Below are 14,396 nucleotides of genomic sequence, written 5' to 3'. Positions count from 1 at the left end.
AGCAAACTGAAGCCAGGGGCCAGGAGTGGCTGACACCAGTTCAGAGGCCTCCCAGGATTTAAGAAATGAGTCACAGAATCAAAGATTGTCCGTTGAGGAATGAAAAAGTTCAGAGGAGCCTTGGCAAGACCGTTCTGCGCACCTTGGGAAAGAAAGAGCCTGTGGTGAATAGATTAAGATGCAATAAACACACACCCAATGGAATATTACTCAGCCATACAAAATAATACAATTTTATCATTTGCAACAACATAGATGGACTTGGAGGGTGTTACACTGAGTGAAATAAGTGAAAGAAATACTGTATGATATCACTTATATGCAGAATCTAAAACATACAACTAGTGAATATAACAAAAAAGAAACAGACAGATATAGAGAACTGGCAGTTACCAGTGAGAAGCAAGAAGGTGGGCGGGGCAAGAGAAAGGTAGGGGTTTAAGAGGTACAGACTACTATGTGTAAAATAAATAAGCTACAAGAATATATGGTACACAGAGAAAGACAAATATCATATGATATCACCTATGTATGGAATCTAAAAGATGATACAAATGAACTTACATACAGAACAGAAACAGACTCACAGACATAGGAAACAAACTTATGGTTATCAAAGGGGAAAGGGCAGGGGGAGGGATAAATTAGGAGTTTGGGATCAGTATATACAAACGACTATATACAAAATAGATAAACAACAAGGTCCTACTGTTTAGCACAGTGAACTGTAGTCAATATCTTGTAATAAACTATAATGAAAAAGTATATATATATATGTATAACTGAATCACTATGCTGTACACCAGAAACTACCACATTATAAATCAACTGTACATCAATTAAAAAAAAAAAAAAAAAGAAAGCTCACAGAGATAAGCTAGTCAAAATTCTTCTGGTTGCACTGAAGAAAAATTGGGGGGAAAAAAGAATATATGGTACAGCACAGAAAATATAACCAACATTTTATAATAACTATAAACGGAATATAACCTTTAAAAATTGTGGCTCACTATGTTGTACACCTGAAACTTAAATAATATTGTACATAAACTATACCTCGATAAACAAATAAAATTTAAAATAAAAAAGTTAAGAAAGAGCCAAGGACTTTAGTGAGCACCCTCTGGCCCCTCCCTCTGGCATCCTTCTCCTCCCTCCCTCATCCGTCAGCTGCCCTGCCCATGGCCCTGCACACTCTGCCGAGTGGCCCAGAGGCTAGTGCTCGTACTGGCACATAATGTGAGCAGTGCTCTCAAAAATCCCTAGGCCAGGCCACACCATAGGAATAAAGTCAGTATCTCTGAGGTGGGACCAAGTACACTGATATTTTTAAGACTTCCAGGTGGTTCCAACATGCAGCTCTTATTAAAATGCAGATTCTGACTTAATAGATCCTAGGATCAGGCCTGCAATCCTGCACTTCTCACAGGCACAGGGTAGAAGCCCACGCTGCTGGTCCTTAGACGGTTCTAAAACACACAAAGCAAGCTCCTGCCCTCAGAAGAAGGGAGCTGTCATCTAGCAAGACAGGTGTCAGGCTTCCCATCAGGAGTTTGAGTCTGAGTCTCTGCCGGCCTTCCTCACAGCTGTGTGGTCTTGGTTAAGTGTCTTGCTTTCTCAGCCTTAATTTTAGAGCTCTGGTAAGCCGGTCTTCTTCTCTCACTCCGTCTCTCTCTCTCTCTTTCTCCCCCTCTCCCATCTTCTTTACAGCTATTTTGAACTATCTGTCATTGTCAATGGCACCTGCTTTCCCAGCTCCCACCCTTTGAACCCACTGTTCCCTCCGTCTGGGCTGCCAACACTTGGCCCTCTGGTGCCCCATCCTTCAAGGATCCGACTGGTCAAAGTCTCCCCCTGCGCCTCAGATGCACCCCACAAGTGTTCTCACCAAAGCCCATCCCCTCTACCACCTGCCCTTGTCTCCTGACTGTCCCCACAACCCAGCTGTTAAGTCACTGTGAGCAGGACCTGGGTCTTAGCTACCAGTGAAGCCCCAGCAGGCCGTCCTTGATGAACCAACAATAAATAGAAAGGCCATCCTGTTAATGGTGCCAAGGCAAAGAGAGAGCTGTGACTTACTGCTGCCAGTAGAAAGGTGAGCTGCCTTTCTCCTTAATTTTGTCCCATGGTGAGTGTCTTCTATAGAGGTTAAACCCAAGCATTCCAAATCAAAACTACAATGAGGTGTCACCTCACACCAGTCAGACTGGTCATCACTAAAAAGGTCTACAAACAATAAATGCTGGAGAGGCTGTGGAGAAAAGGGAGCCCTCCTACACTGCTGGTGGGAATGTAAATTGGTGCAGCCACTTTGGAGGACAGTATGGAGATTACTTTAAAAACTAAAAATAGGTTTGCCATGATCCAGCAATCCCCCTCCTGGGCTTATATCTGGAAGTAACTCTAATTCGAAAAGATACATGCATCCCAATGTTCATAGCAGCACTATTTACAATAGCTAATACGTGGAGGCAACCTAAATGTCCATCAACAGAGGACTGGATAAAGAAGTTGTGGTATATTTATACAACGGAATGCTACTCAGCCATAAAAAAGAATGAAATAATGTCATTTGCAGCAACATAGATGGACCTGAAGATTGTCATTCTAAATGAAGTAAGCCAGAAAGAGAAAGAACAATACCATATGATATCACTTACATATAGACTCTAAAAAGGAAAAAAAAGGACACAAATGATCTTATTTACAAAACAGAAACAGACTCACAGACATAGAAAACAAATTTATAGTTACCAGAGGGGAAAGGGGGTGGGAAGGGATAAATTGGGAGTTTGAAATTTGCAGATACTAACTACCATATATAAAATAGATAAACAACAAGTTCATACTGGATAGCACAGGGAGCTATATTCAATATCTCATAATAACCTTTAATGAAAAAGAATATGAAAATGAATATATGTATGTATATGTATGACTGAACCTTTTTGCTGTACACCAGAGACTGACACAACATTGTAAACTGACTATACTTCAATTAAAAAAAAAAAAACAAAAAACCCCAAGCATTCACAGGGCCGCCACCTCCCCGTAGCCACTGTAGCTATGACAGTTTCCGTGCAGGGACTTAGAAGTCAGGGAACTCAGCCACTTCACTGTACAGCCACAGCAAATTGGCTTCCAACTCCCTAGCAGGTGGATGAACAGAGCCTGAAGGGGGTGGCTGTTGGTGAATGCCTGGTTGCAAACACAAGGTGGGGGCCTCGGAGCACTCTCTCCTTTCCAGCCCCATGTCCCTCAACTTCCCCTCATTGGTTGTTCCAGGGAAGCCACATTCCCTCCCCATCTTCCCCAACATGAATACTCTTTCTCAGACCACACTGATGACTTCATACCAGATTGCACTGCCAAAATCCCTTTACCTTCTCCTCCACTCACCCACATCCTATCAAGTCTTCAAGGCAGGCTCAAATTTCACTCCTCCGAGACCCTCCCCCACCGCCAGCATCCAACGCTAAGAGCCCTCTGTCCTCTGTGTTCCTGGGCAGAGTCACTGGGGCTGTTTTGCCCCTTAGGTACTGACAGGCAATTATGCACGAAAGCCCCAAGTAAATTGCAAGCGATCTGAGTTGGCATTTTTACGCAGTTCTTTTCCCCACATAATACCTGGTGCTAAATTCACATCCACCAAACATTTGCTCATTGGTTCCTTGAGTTTTTTCTCAAGCCATTTGTCCACCTACCCTTCCCCTACTAGTCCCCTATCTGCCAATGAAGGTGTCTGGTAGAAATGGGAGGGGGTGGCATTATTATGTAGCTGTGGCAACTGCATTTACGAGACAGCTGAGAAGAGGGGAGAGGGAGCAGGTGCCAAGGGAAGGTGGCTAGAAAGAAGACATCTCCTGTCACCTTACCGCTGAGAATACGCAACAGGGGGCTCGGAGGGGACACAGTGGTCCACTTCAGAGTATTGAACCCCTTCCTCCTCCCCTTTCTCCTCCTCCTCTTCCTCCTCCTCCTCCTTGGGTGAGTTATGGAGCAACCTCAGGGAAAGTGATTCCACATGGCGACAGTTCTCAATGCAAAAAGAAGAAACCACGTGGTCCATTCTGGTGGAGAGGTTGATCTCAATTTGGGGGAAATGGACCATGGCCCTTTGCAGAAAGTCCTCCTCCTGCATCTCATACAAACAGTAGAACAGTTCCAGCTGGCTGGGCTCAGCTTGTAGCTTCTTGGCCGTGGCTTTCGCCTCGATCCATTTCAGCAGCTCCAGCCTGATTTTCTGAGAGATCTTGCAACTCAGTTTTTTCTCCAGGTAGGACGTTCTCTCCTGGTTTACAAGACCAAAGAGGAAACGGACAACGAAAATCAGATACCCCTTTTCAAATTTGCCATAGTTTTCAAGAAGGACGGTCACATCCCGGGTGGGAAGCTTGGAACAGCTCCGCGGTGTGTTCCTCCTCTCCCCCTGATCCTCCTCCTCGAGCAGGTAGTACATGGCAGCAAAGAACTCCTGGAAAGTCATGTGGTTGAAGCTGTAGAATTTCTCACAGTCCACTTCCTTTTGGAATAGGTTCATCCTCAGGAAAGCAGACATATCTGCCTTCTGCAGGCCGTGATTCCTGAGATCACACTCCTCAAATAGGATTTTCTGGTTCCAGATGCCATCTGCAGCCAACGAGCAGAGACCCCGGAGGTTGGCGGAGACCTGGTGCTCCTGGCTCCCTCCTTGAGATTGCAACAGACTGGAGAGGAAGAATATATAGACGGCAGTGGTGGTCTTGGACGTCCGAGCAAGACTCTTGCCACTGTCCATCTGCTGTTTCAGCCCAGTGCACACAATCCAGCAGACCAGGGGAATAAAGCACATGGTGAAGAGGATCTCATTCTCCTGAATCAGCCGGAAGGCTTCCCTGGCTTGCTGCTCGTCTGAGAAATACTTAAAGAAATATTCTTTCCTCTTGGCCTCTGAGAAACCCAGGATCTCCACATGGCGAGCCCGGCCCAGCAAGTGCTGAAGTTTCTCCAGGGCCACCGGTCTCGTGGTGATGAGCAGGGAGGCTTCGGGGAGCAGTCTTTTTCTAATGAGGCTGCTCAGGAGAATGTCTCCCCGCTCCACCTTCTTCCAGTTCGTGCAGAGGGCCTCCGTGTGCTCGTCAAAGGCACCTTGCAGCTCATCGAAGCCGTCCATGAGGAAGAGGATCCGGGAAGGCTTGCTCACGATCTTGCCTATGGGTGGGTATGGGTCAGGGCAGCAGCTGGCGATCAGGTCCCCCAGGCTCCTCTGGGTCCCGAGGCTCACCTCCCGGCAGTGGATGTAAAACAAGTAGTCAAATCTGTCCTGGTAAAGCTTCCCTGAGGCCCAGTCCAGCATGATCTTCCTGGCCAGGATTGTCTTCCCGATGCCCGCTGCTCCCTGGAATACCACCGTGTGCACAGGATCAGAGTGTTGGTCCTCGGGATCAAACAGCGTCTCCAAGTTCATGGAGCTCACAGGTCCATCCCGCATCTTGGCCGAGGTCCTCCCAATGGCCAGGAGTTCGTGCTCCCTCTCCTGCTGGCTCCGATGCTCCTTGATGAGACGCAGCCGGGTGAAACGCTTGTTGAGGTTCACGCTCTCACCCAGACGGGCGTTCCTGTCTTTGATGCACTGAAATCTGCTTCGCACGTGATTCCTGTACTTCTTACAGTAATCTGCAGCAGAGACAGAAAGTTAGACTTTGGAAGAAGCCTGAGCACATCCACCCAGCGATGAGCTATCAGCAGGGACCCGTGGGTCGGTAAGGAGCGGTCACTGGAATTGAGAAACGGGAGATGAGATGCCATTTCTCTCCACTAGCTTGGGTATGGACGGACCCAGAAAATCCAGGATGTCAAAATCCTCCTATGCACGGTTCAGCAGAAGAACAGCAAAGAGCTATATGCACTGCGCCTGGCCAGATAATCCTTTTCTATTCAGTCTTACTCCGTTAGTCTGCAGCTCATGTCTTTCAAAACCAGAAACGCTCGATTGCCTCCCCTTGGTTCTGGGACTGCCAGGAGCTGTGCAAACATTCATCTATATCCCTTCAGCTAAAGTGGATTTCCTGAGACAGGACTTTGCACCCCAGGGAGCAGGAACATGTTAGGATCACCAAGCTATCCAGCTTTCCAGCTTCGAGTACTTACCGAACCAGGTCTCCAAACCCAATTGGAAGTGCTACCTGCCCCACCCTCACCCCTCCCACCGGCTTACCTTTCTTTTTTTTACAAACAGAGATTCTGGAAAGGAATCCGAGTAAACCCATCCACTCCTCTTCAAGGCTTTCTTCCCGGCATATCACAGAAACATTGGCATTGTCTGAGAATAAAAGGAAGGAAAACACAGTGTCAAAAACCAGGACTCCTGATTAAGGTGATGTAATTGAGAGCTAGTATCTGACACCTGGCACCAGTCAAAGTCACCTGCCCTGAACATCTCCCAAACCAAAGCACAGCTCAGTCGATGTCCCTTTGGGGGCATTCCTGTACTCCTGACGTCAGAGCAATAGCATTGTGTCCGCACTGTACCCAGCCACAGAATCTGCCTCCCAGGCCTGGAAATTAAACGGCAAATATGTGAGGCAGGCAAGTTTTCTTTTAGCCTTACTTGACTTTGGCAGACTCCCTCCCTGGTACTCCGGTTTTGAGGCCAGCGCCCCACTCTCCAATATCCCCAGGATGGCCAAAGGCCAGCAGGATCATCCTTCTTTGACCCCAAAGGCCTGGAATTCATCTTCCCCACATTCTGAGTCTTCAAGAGTAAGAATAACCAACCTGGCTTATGTCTAACTCAGTATTCAAAATCCCGGCTGACTTTAGATTCACCTAGAAAGCTTTAAAAATGTGTAGAATAAATACACAAGATTATACTGTACAGCACAGGGAAATACATACAAGATCTTGTGGCAGCTCACGGTGAAAAAGAATGCTACAATGAATATATGTATGTTCACGTATAACTGAAAAATTGTGCTCTACACTGGAATTTGACACAACCTTGTAAAATGACTATAACTCAATAAAATAAAATTAAAAAAAAAACTGATTCCAGGACTCCACCCACGGTGATCCTTTTTCAGTTCTCTGAGGTGGAGCCCAGGCACCATTATATTTTGGGGAGGGGGTGAGGGAGGTAATTAGCTTTATTTTCTTATTTATTTATTATTTATTTTTAATGGAGTTACTGGGGATTGAACCCAGGGCCTCATGCGTCAAAGCAGGCACTCTACCACTGAGCTATACCCTCTCCGTTCAGGCACCATTATATCCTAAAAGCTCCAACGTGCATCCACAGTTGACAATCACAATCTAAACAATCGCTAAATAACACATCCCAAAGAGGTGTCCTACGGGAGAAACTAGACACAGCAGAACAAGAGCCAGGTACCAGGGGAAATAGATGGGACAGACGCCTTTCGGTGGGCAGGAACCCAAGCGCTACATAAAGGATTCCTGATCGGTGTCTTGTCTGCCTATTCTGAGTGCAAATGCTATTAACCCAACACACACAAAACCACAAAACCAAATCTAAACATTAACTCACACCAAGATCAAACCTTAATTCTTACCTAAAACCTAACCTTAGCCACTGACCCCCTACACACACACACAAAACACAAAATACTTCTACCCCTAGTTAGAATTCTTCCCTCCCAAAATGCAGACGTGGAAGCCAAACGGCATAGTGGCTAAGAGCCAGGCTTCCGCCAAAGACACACTTGGCACTGAATCCCAGCCTGGGCTCTGACTAGAACAGAGCCACAGACAACCAGCACCTCTTCCAGGCTCACTTCACATGGTCGTGCAACCATCTCTGGAATTCTTTTTCATCCTGTAAAACTGAAACTCTATACCCAGTAAACAACAACTCCCTGTTCCCCGTTCCCTAGGGCCCCTGGCAACCCCCACTTTCTGTCTCTATGACTTTGACTCTCCTAGGTGCCTCTTATAAATGGAAGCATAAAGTATTTGTCCTTTTGTGTCGGGCTAATTTCCCTCAGTGTAATGAAATTGATAGTGCATTCGGAAAAGTGCAGGCCTCCTGGGGTTCTGGTGAGGAATAAACAAAACCCACAAAAACTGCTCAGCAAACTACTTCTGCAACTGTGATGATTACAGTTTAATTTGGTTATTTACGTATGTAAGCACTGACACAGTTATAATTGTGTTATTACACACGGCTTGTTGAAAACATCCCACTGGTGTACACACCCCTGCCTCCTGCCCCCATATTATTTTTCTCTCCCTTGTTACACTCATGTTGCATCTCCTGACCTGACTTGCTGATTCTTTTTTTTTTTTTTTTGGCACTATAGATACATTTAAAGTGACTTTAGATATGCCAGTGTAGACAATACAAAGTTGGAAATAAAAACGGTAAACATAACAATTCGTTAGAAAACAGAAGAAGACTTATGTCTATAAAACCGACTTCACGTGGCTTGGGGGCACCGTGTACACACATTGTACATTTCTGTGTGTTTCAGTGTCCATGTAAGTTTTTTAGGGCTTTCACTGGCTTTACGAGTGAAAAGCTTGTGCCTTCCTGGAGGTGCCTTTGTTTTAATTGCAAGCATTTTATAATTTTGTATGGATGTCTATTTTCTCTAAATATTTTGCTTTCAGTAGAATGTTTTCCAACTCTGTCTAGCATGTTACCAGTGGATTGGCAGAATGGCTTTTTATTGATTGGTAAAGTTTGTTGCCTACGCTTTTTACCTTAGGCTTCCACAATTGAATAAAAATTATTGGCAAAAAAAAAAAAAAAAAAGGTGGCAACACGGATGAAGCTTAAGGATGTTTATGCTAGGTGAAATAACAGACACAAAAAGACAAATGCTGTATGATTCCACTCATAAAAGGTACCGAAATAATGGGGAGGGTATAGCTCAGTAGTAGAGCACATGCTTAGCATGTACAAGGTCCTGGGTTCAATCCCCAGCACCTCCGTTAAAAAAATAAATAAATAAGTTAAAAATAAATAAATAAACCTAATTACCCCCCCAATATTTTTTTAAAAAATACTGGAATAGTCAAATTCATAGTAACATAAAGTGGTGGTTGCCAGGGGCTGAGGGGAGGGCAGAATGAGTAATTCTTGTTTAATGGGTACAGAGTTTTGCAATATCAAAAAGAGTTCTGGAGATTGCACAACAATGTGAATGTGCTTAATACTACTGAATCATATACTTAAAAACAGTCAATAGCAAATTTTATATTACTTGTATTTTATTACAATTAAAAAAAAAATACTTGTCTTCCTTCCACTCACCCCATTCTGGCTCCTCCCTCTTAGCCTTCTCGTAAAGGTCTCTCCTGTTGATTGCAGCAAAAATCCATGTGGCCATGGCCCACGCCTTTTCTTCCCCGTTGAAGTCGATCATCAGAGTGGCTAGATCCACATGGTCTGCTTTCTCTGTGTGACCCCGAGGAAGTGAGACGTAGCCCTTCTGAGGAGGATAGTCTTCTAAGTACATCTTGAATTTCTTAAAGTCTACATCTTCCAGGTCCTCCAGGTAACGAGCCAGCTTGCAGCGGATGCTTGCCATGCTTGGATGCAGCCCTGGTCAGAGTCCCTGAGCATAGGTCCACGCTGGGAAGTCAGGTGGTGAAAACAGCATATGCGTAAGAAGTCTTTTTAAAAGTGCACCCTGTATGGCACAGGGAATTGTACGCAATATCTTGTAAGAACCTATAATGAAAAAGAATATGAAAACGAATAGATGTATATGTATGTGTGACTGAAACATTAATGCTGTGCACCAGAAACTGACACATTGTAACTGACTATACTTCAATAAAAAGTCAAGAACAAAAAATAAAAACAAAAATGACATCTGAACAGAGATCTGAATAAATTTAAAAGTGAGCAGAAAAAAAAAGTGTGCACACCAAAAAGGAAATTTCTCATACAAGTATATTTTACTATTAATGACCTCTCTACACATATTTTTTTAGAAGTCCACTCTCAGAGAGAACTAAACTATCAAAAACCCAGAAAAGTATCACCAGGCTATATAACAAGTTGCCCTCTTTAGTTTTGAAAAGTGAACCATATACTTACCAGAAGGTTTTCCTATTGGCTCGACCCAAGAGTGCGTCCTGAGCCATGGAAGAAAGCTGTCTCTTTGGAGAGAAATAATAATTAAACCCCCAAAACAATCACGTTAACGCAATGGGCGCCTTCAACCACCTCATGATGCCAGCTTGACCAATTGCCAAGAGAACTTTGGTCCCAGTGATTACTGGCTATGTATACACGACCTTGGACAAGCTCCTCACTATCCCTCAACTTCAGTTTCCTCATCTATAAAATGCCAGAGTGGCAAAGATGTTTTTCGCATTCCTTCCAACTGAAAGACTCTGGTTTCTCGTTTCTGTTTTGACCCGAGGACAGATGAATGAGGGACAAAAGAAGAAATGGGCCAGGAAATGAGTAATTATGGTGATAACAAGAGCAACTAGAGACAGACAAGGAGAGAGAAACATGCCGAGGAGGGGATGGTCTGCAACAGCCCTTTATCAGTCCATGGACTGATGAAAACTGAAATGAGATGGTGTTGAGATGCTTAAGGGAGAATGACAGACACATTTCTTTAATGTCTCTTTGCAAAATTCACAATCAAAATTGATATTAGCACTCACATTTATTGTGGGCTTCTCATGGGCAAGGTGCCACACTGATACCTTTTGTCATCTAGCCCACACCAAGCCGGATGAGGTGCTTTGTATTTTTAGCACCGTTTTGTGGAGGTAGAGACTGAGTCTCAGGCTGAGTGACACAGGAAGGAGCAAAGCCAGGATTTAGACCAGGGTCACTGATTCCTGAGCCATGCCCCTAATATTGCACTTTTCTCCGCCTGAAAATGTGTGAGACCATTTCTTCTGCCATATAAGTAGGTATCTCAGACAGACAGGAGGAGAAATAAAGACAATAAAATAGGTGGTTAAAAAGCAGCCCTTTCCCAGGATCTAACATGGGCAGTCTTCTGTTACAGTGTTCACCCACTCAGGTTTCCTCACTAGACTTCGAGTTCCGCAAAGACTATAAATCCGACGCTATACGTCTTTTGATCATACACATCTCCTAGATTTTGGATGGAGGAATGCGCTGGCTTTGTTTCGGATTGATCCCTTCATATCACTGAATTTGTAAAGCAAGACATCAGCCCAAAGCCGTAAGTGATGCTAAAGGAAGCGGGAAGGCCCCTGAAGCTGCAGGAATCTCCAAGCTGGAATTTATAAAGACCGCAGTTTCATGTTCATGACATCTCAGTCATGCTCCTCTCTCCTTCCATCTCCATTCTTGCCTCTTCACTCCTGGCCTCATGCACCCCGCCCCCGCCCCCAAATCTATCCCCTTATGTATTTAGCAGGTGATGGGAGGGGAGGGGGAACTCCAGGGACTCCCCAGCTCTGCAGACCCTCCCAGGTCCTACTCCATCAACCTTCCCATCCATACCAGGACTCTGCCTCTCCTCTGTGCTCCCCTATCTCTTACCTCAGCGCACTTCGCTCTGACCTTTACCTCCTCTGTTCCTTGGTTTCTAAAGATGCTCACTTTCTAGTATGCATCCCATTTAAACACTCCCTGGGGGAATGCTTGGCCAATTGTTGAGCCGTGGGCGTAAGCTGCGATTGCGATTGCGGTTCCCGTCCTCACCCACCACCCCCACCCCCACATACACACACATGCATTTGCACACATAGCACCCAAATACTGGTAAACATAAAAGAACATTCGAGAAACATTGTTGAAGAACAGACTTGAAGGCTGGCAGAAGAAGTCCCCAGTCAAGTCCTGGCCCTTGGCACACTCTCCCCGTTCTTCCCCTGGCCTTTCAGCCACCCCACTCCACAGAGCTGGACTCACCCAGATGCCAGCCTCAGGAACAGCCAGAAAGGAAACTAGATGCATTTATAGCAGTCACAGCCCAGCAGGGGCAGGAAGGATGTGGCCTCAGTCTGGAGTGAGCACGCTTGCATCACAGGCAAAGGCAGAGACTAACGGTTACTCACATCGCTGGATTTTCCAAACAAGTTCTCAGTGCTGAGCCTGGCTGTAGCCACAGAGATCTGGCCTCTCCTCAGTGGCCACTGGGGTGAAGAATGAGAGGAAATTGCTGCTCGGTGGATGTTCCCTCTGACTCTGACAGCAGCCACGTGAGAGCTGTGACAACAAGGAGAGGTGAGGGATGGAGGAGCCCTTTGGAGGTTAGAGAATCAAGGGCATGGCCTGGCATCAAACCGCAGATCCTATGCACTTTTAAGCCATCACAGGAAGGCAGTCAGCAGATAGCACAACAATCGCTTGTTATTTTTTTAACCATTTTATTGGGGTAAGTCTATACCTGTGAAGCCATCACCACCATCTAGACCTTAAGCGCACTTATCACCTCACGAAGTGTCTCCCCACCTATTACGATTATGATTATTATTTTGTGTGTGTGATGAGAACACATAACATAAGATCCACCCTTTTATTAAGTACACGGTACAGTATTATTAACCGTAGGTTCTATGCTGTAAGCAGGTCTCTGGGACTTAGTCATCTCGCATGACAGAAACTGTACCCTCTGACTAGCACCCCCCTTCTGCCTCTCCCTGGCTCCTGACAACTTCCATTCTACTCTCTGTTTCTACAGATCTGATTTTTTGATACTACGTATGAGTGACTCCATTCCGTATGTCTTTCCTGTCTGATTTATTTCACTTTGCATAATGTCATCAAAGTCCAGCCATGCTGTTGCAAATGGCAGGATTTCCATCTTTCTGGTGGCTGAATAACATTCCACTGTGCATATATACCACATCTTCTTTATCCATTCATCTGTGGAGGGACACTTTGGTTGTCTTTTTCCATTCCTCTATTTATGGACACTTACGTCGTTTCCACATCTTGGCTGCTGTGAATAATGCCACAATGAACATGGGAGCAGGTATCTCTTCAAGGTCTTAATTTCAAAAAAAAAAAAAAATCCTGATTTTGACTCCTTTAGACAGGCACAAACTCTGCTCCCTGACTCACTTGTTCAACTAATACTTTTGGAGTAGCTGGTGTGTGCCAGGCATGAACACAAAGCGGAAAGTTACCTTGCCTTGCCCAGAAGGAGCTGCAGGAAGAAGAAACACTTAGACTTCCTTTCCTAGCTCTCATCATGGCTGCAGGACCGCAGTCCAACAAGAGCATGAGTTCAATAGAGCACGAAGAGTGAGAGGCACTCAGCACCCTCAGGAGAGTGCAGGAATCCTGCAGCAAGAAGGAAAATCATCCAAGTCTAGCAGAAGGGCGCTGGCAAATGACTTTGTCTCTTTGTGCCTCAGTTTCCTCATCTGTATAATGGGACAACCATGGCACCAAAAGAAGATGGTTGAGCAAATGGGTGAATGTGAGGTCTTTGGAACAGAGCCTGAATCAGAGAAACTGGACTCAGTGGCTAGCTCCTTTATTACTGTTGTTGTGGAATTCCGTGCAGAATGCTCTGAGAGACGAGAGAGGGGCAGCTCCTCCTACTGAAGCCAGGGCGGGAAAGCAGACCCAAGTCTCAAGCCCTGCATGTTGTTAAGGGCCAGGGTGCACACAGGAGCAGTGAGGACTCCAGAGGTGGAGGCTAGAGACAGAGAGACAGCAGATCAATTATGCTGAAAAAGGTGGGGGGAGGGTATAGCTCAAGGGCAGGGTTCATGCTTAGCATGCAAGAGGTGCTGGGTTCGAGCCCCAGTACCTCCATTAAAAAAACACCACCACCACGTTTCTACTATATGACACAGGAAACTATATCCATTATCTTGTAGGAACTTATAATGAAAAAGAAATATATGTATGTATATGTATGACTGAAACATTATGCTGTACACCAGAAATTGACACAACATTGTAAACTGACTATATTTCAATAATAAAACAAATCTTTAATGAATAAATAAACCTAATTACCTCCCCCCTCAAACAAACAAACAAACAAACAAAAAATTATCCTCGAAAGGAAAGGAGCTTATTGGCTAAAACAGGAGCCAGAGTTTGTTATGCTTGTTTGAGAATGAGGGAATTTTGCCTTTTCCTTTTATCTTTTTCGGTGCTGTTTGAATTTTTATTTTGTGGCCATGAACATGAATTACCTCATGCACTTTGTGTTTTATTCATTTAAGCCCTTCTAATGGGTTTGGCATGAACTAGGAAACTGAAGAAATATTCCAGAGGAGGATATAGCTCAGTGGTAGAGCACATCGTTAGCATGCACAAGGTCTTAGGTTCGATCCCCAGCACCTCCCGTTAAAATAAATAAATAACCTAATTACCTCCTCCCCAAAAATTAAAATAAATTTTAAAAATGTATACACTTCTCAACATAGAATCATGTGCATGTCTATATTAAGAGACAAACGAGAACTGAGATGCTGGGGTTACAAAGGTA

At 44.9% G+C, this 14,396-nt stretch overlaps 1 protein-coding gene across 3 annotated transcripts in view; it reads right to left on the bottom strand.

The window, feature by feature from the left end:
- Positions 1-12,056, bottom strand: part of NLRP3 (NLR family pyrin domain containing 3) — a 42,321-nt gene extending 30,265 nt beyond the window's left edge. For 2 of the 3 annotated variants that reach the window (XM_010997884.3, XM_010997883.3), the window contains exons 1-4: positions 10,046-11,640; positions 9,254-9,673; positions 6,197-6,301; positions 3,876-5,655 (exon numbers count right to left, since the gene is read on the bottom strand). In XM_010997884.3, coding sequence (XP_010996186.2) covers positions 3,876-5,655; positions 6,197-6,301; positions 9,254-9,530 — 2,162 coding nt within the window. In that variant the 5' untranslated portion in view covers positions 9,531-9,673; positions 10,046-11,640. Of the gene's footprint in view, positions 1-3,875; positions 5,656-6,196; positions 6,302-9,253; positions 9,674-10,045; positions 11,641-11,854 lie in introns of those variants that run through there. The other variant, XM_064484535.1, reaches the window with a different exon arrangement.
- Between the last annotated feature and the right edge of the window lie 2,340 nt (positions 12,057-14,396).

This window comes from Camelus dromedarius, chromosome 3 (genome assembly GCF_036321535.1).
Source record: "Camelus dromedarius isolate mCamDro1 chromosome 3, mCamDro1.pat, whole genome shotgun sequence".
Taxonomy (NCBI): domain Eukaryota; kingdom Metazoa; phylum Chordata; class Mammalia; order Artiodactyla; family Camelidae; genus Camelus; species Camelus dromedarius.
Note: the sequence above shows the minus strand (reverse complement) of the source record. Positions and strands in the feature narration are given on the sequence as shown.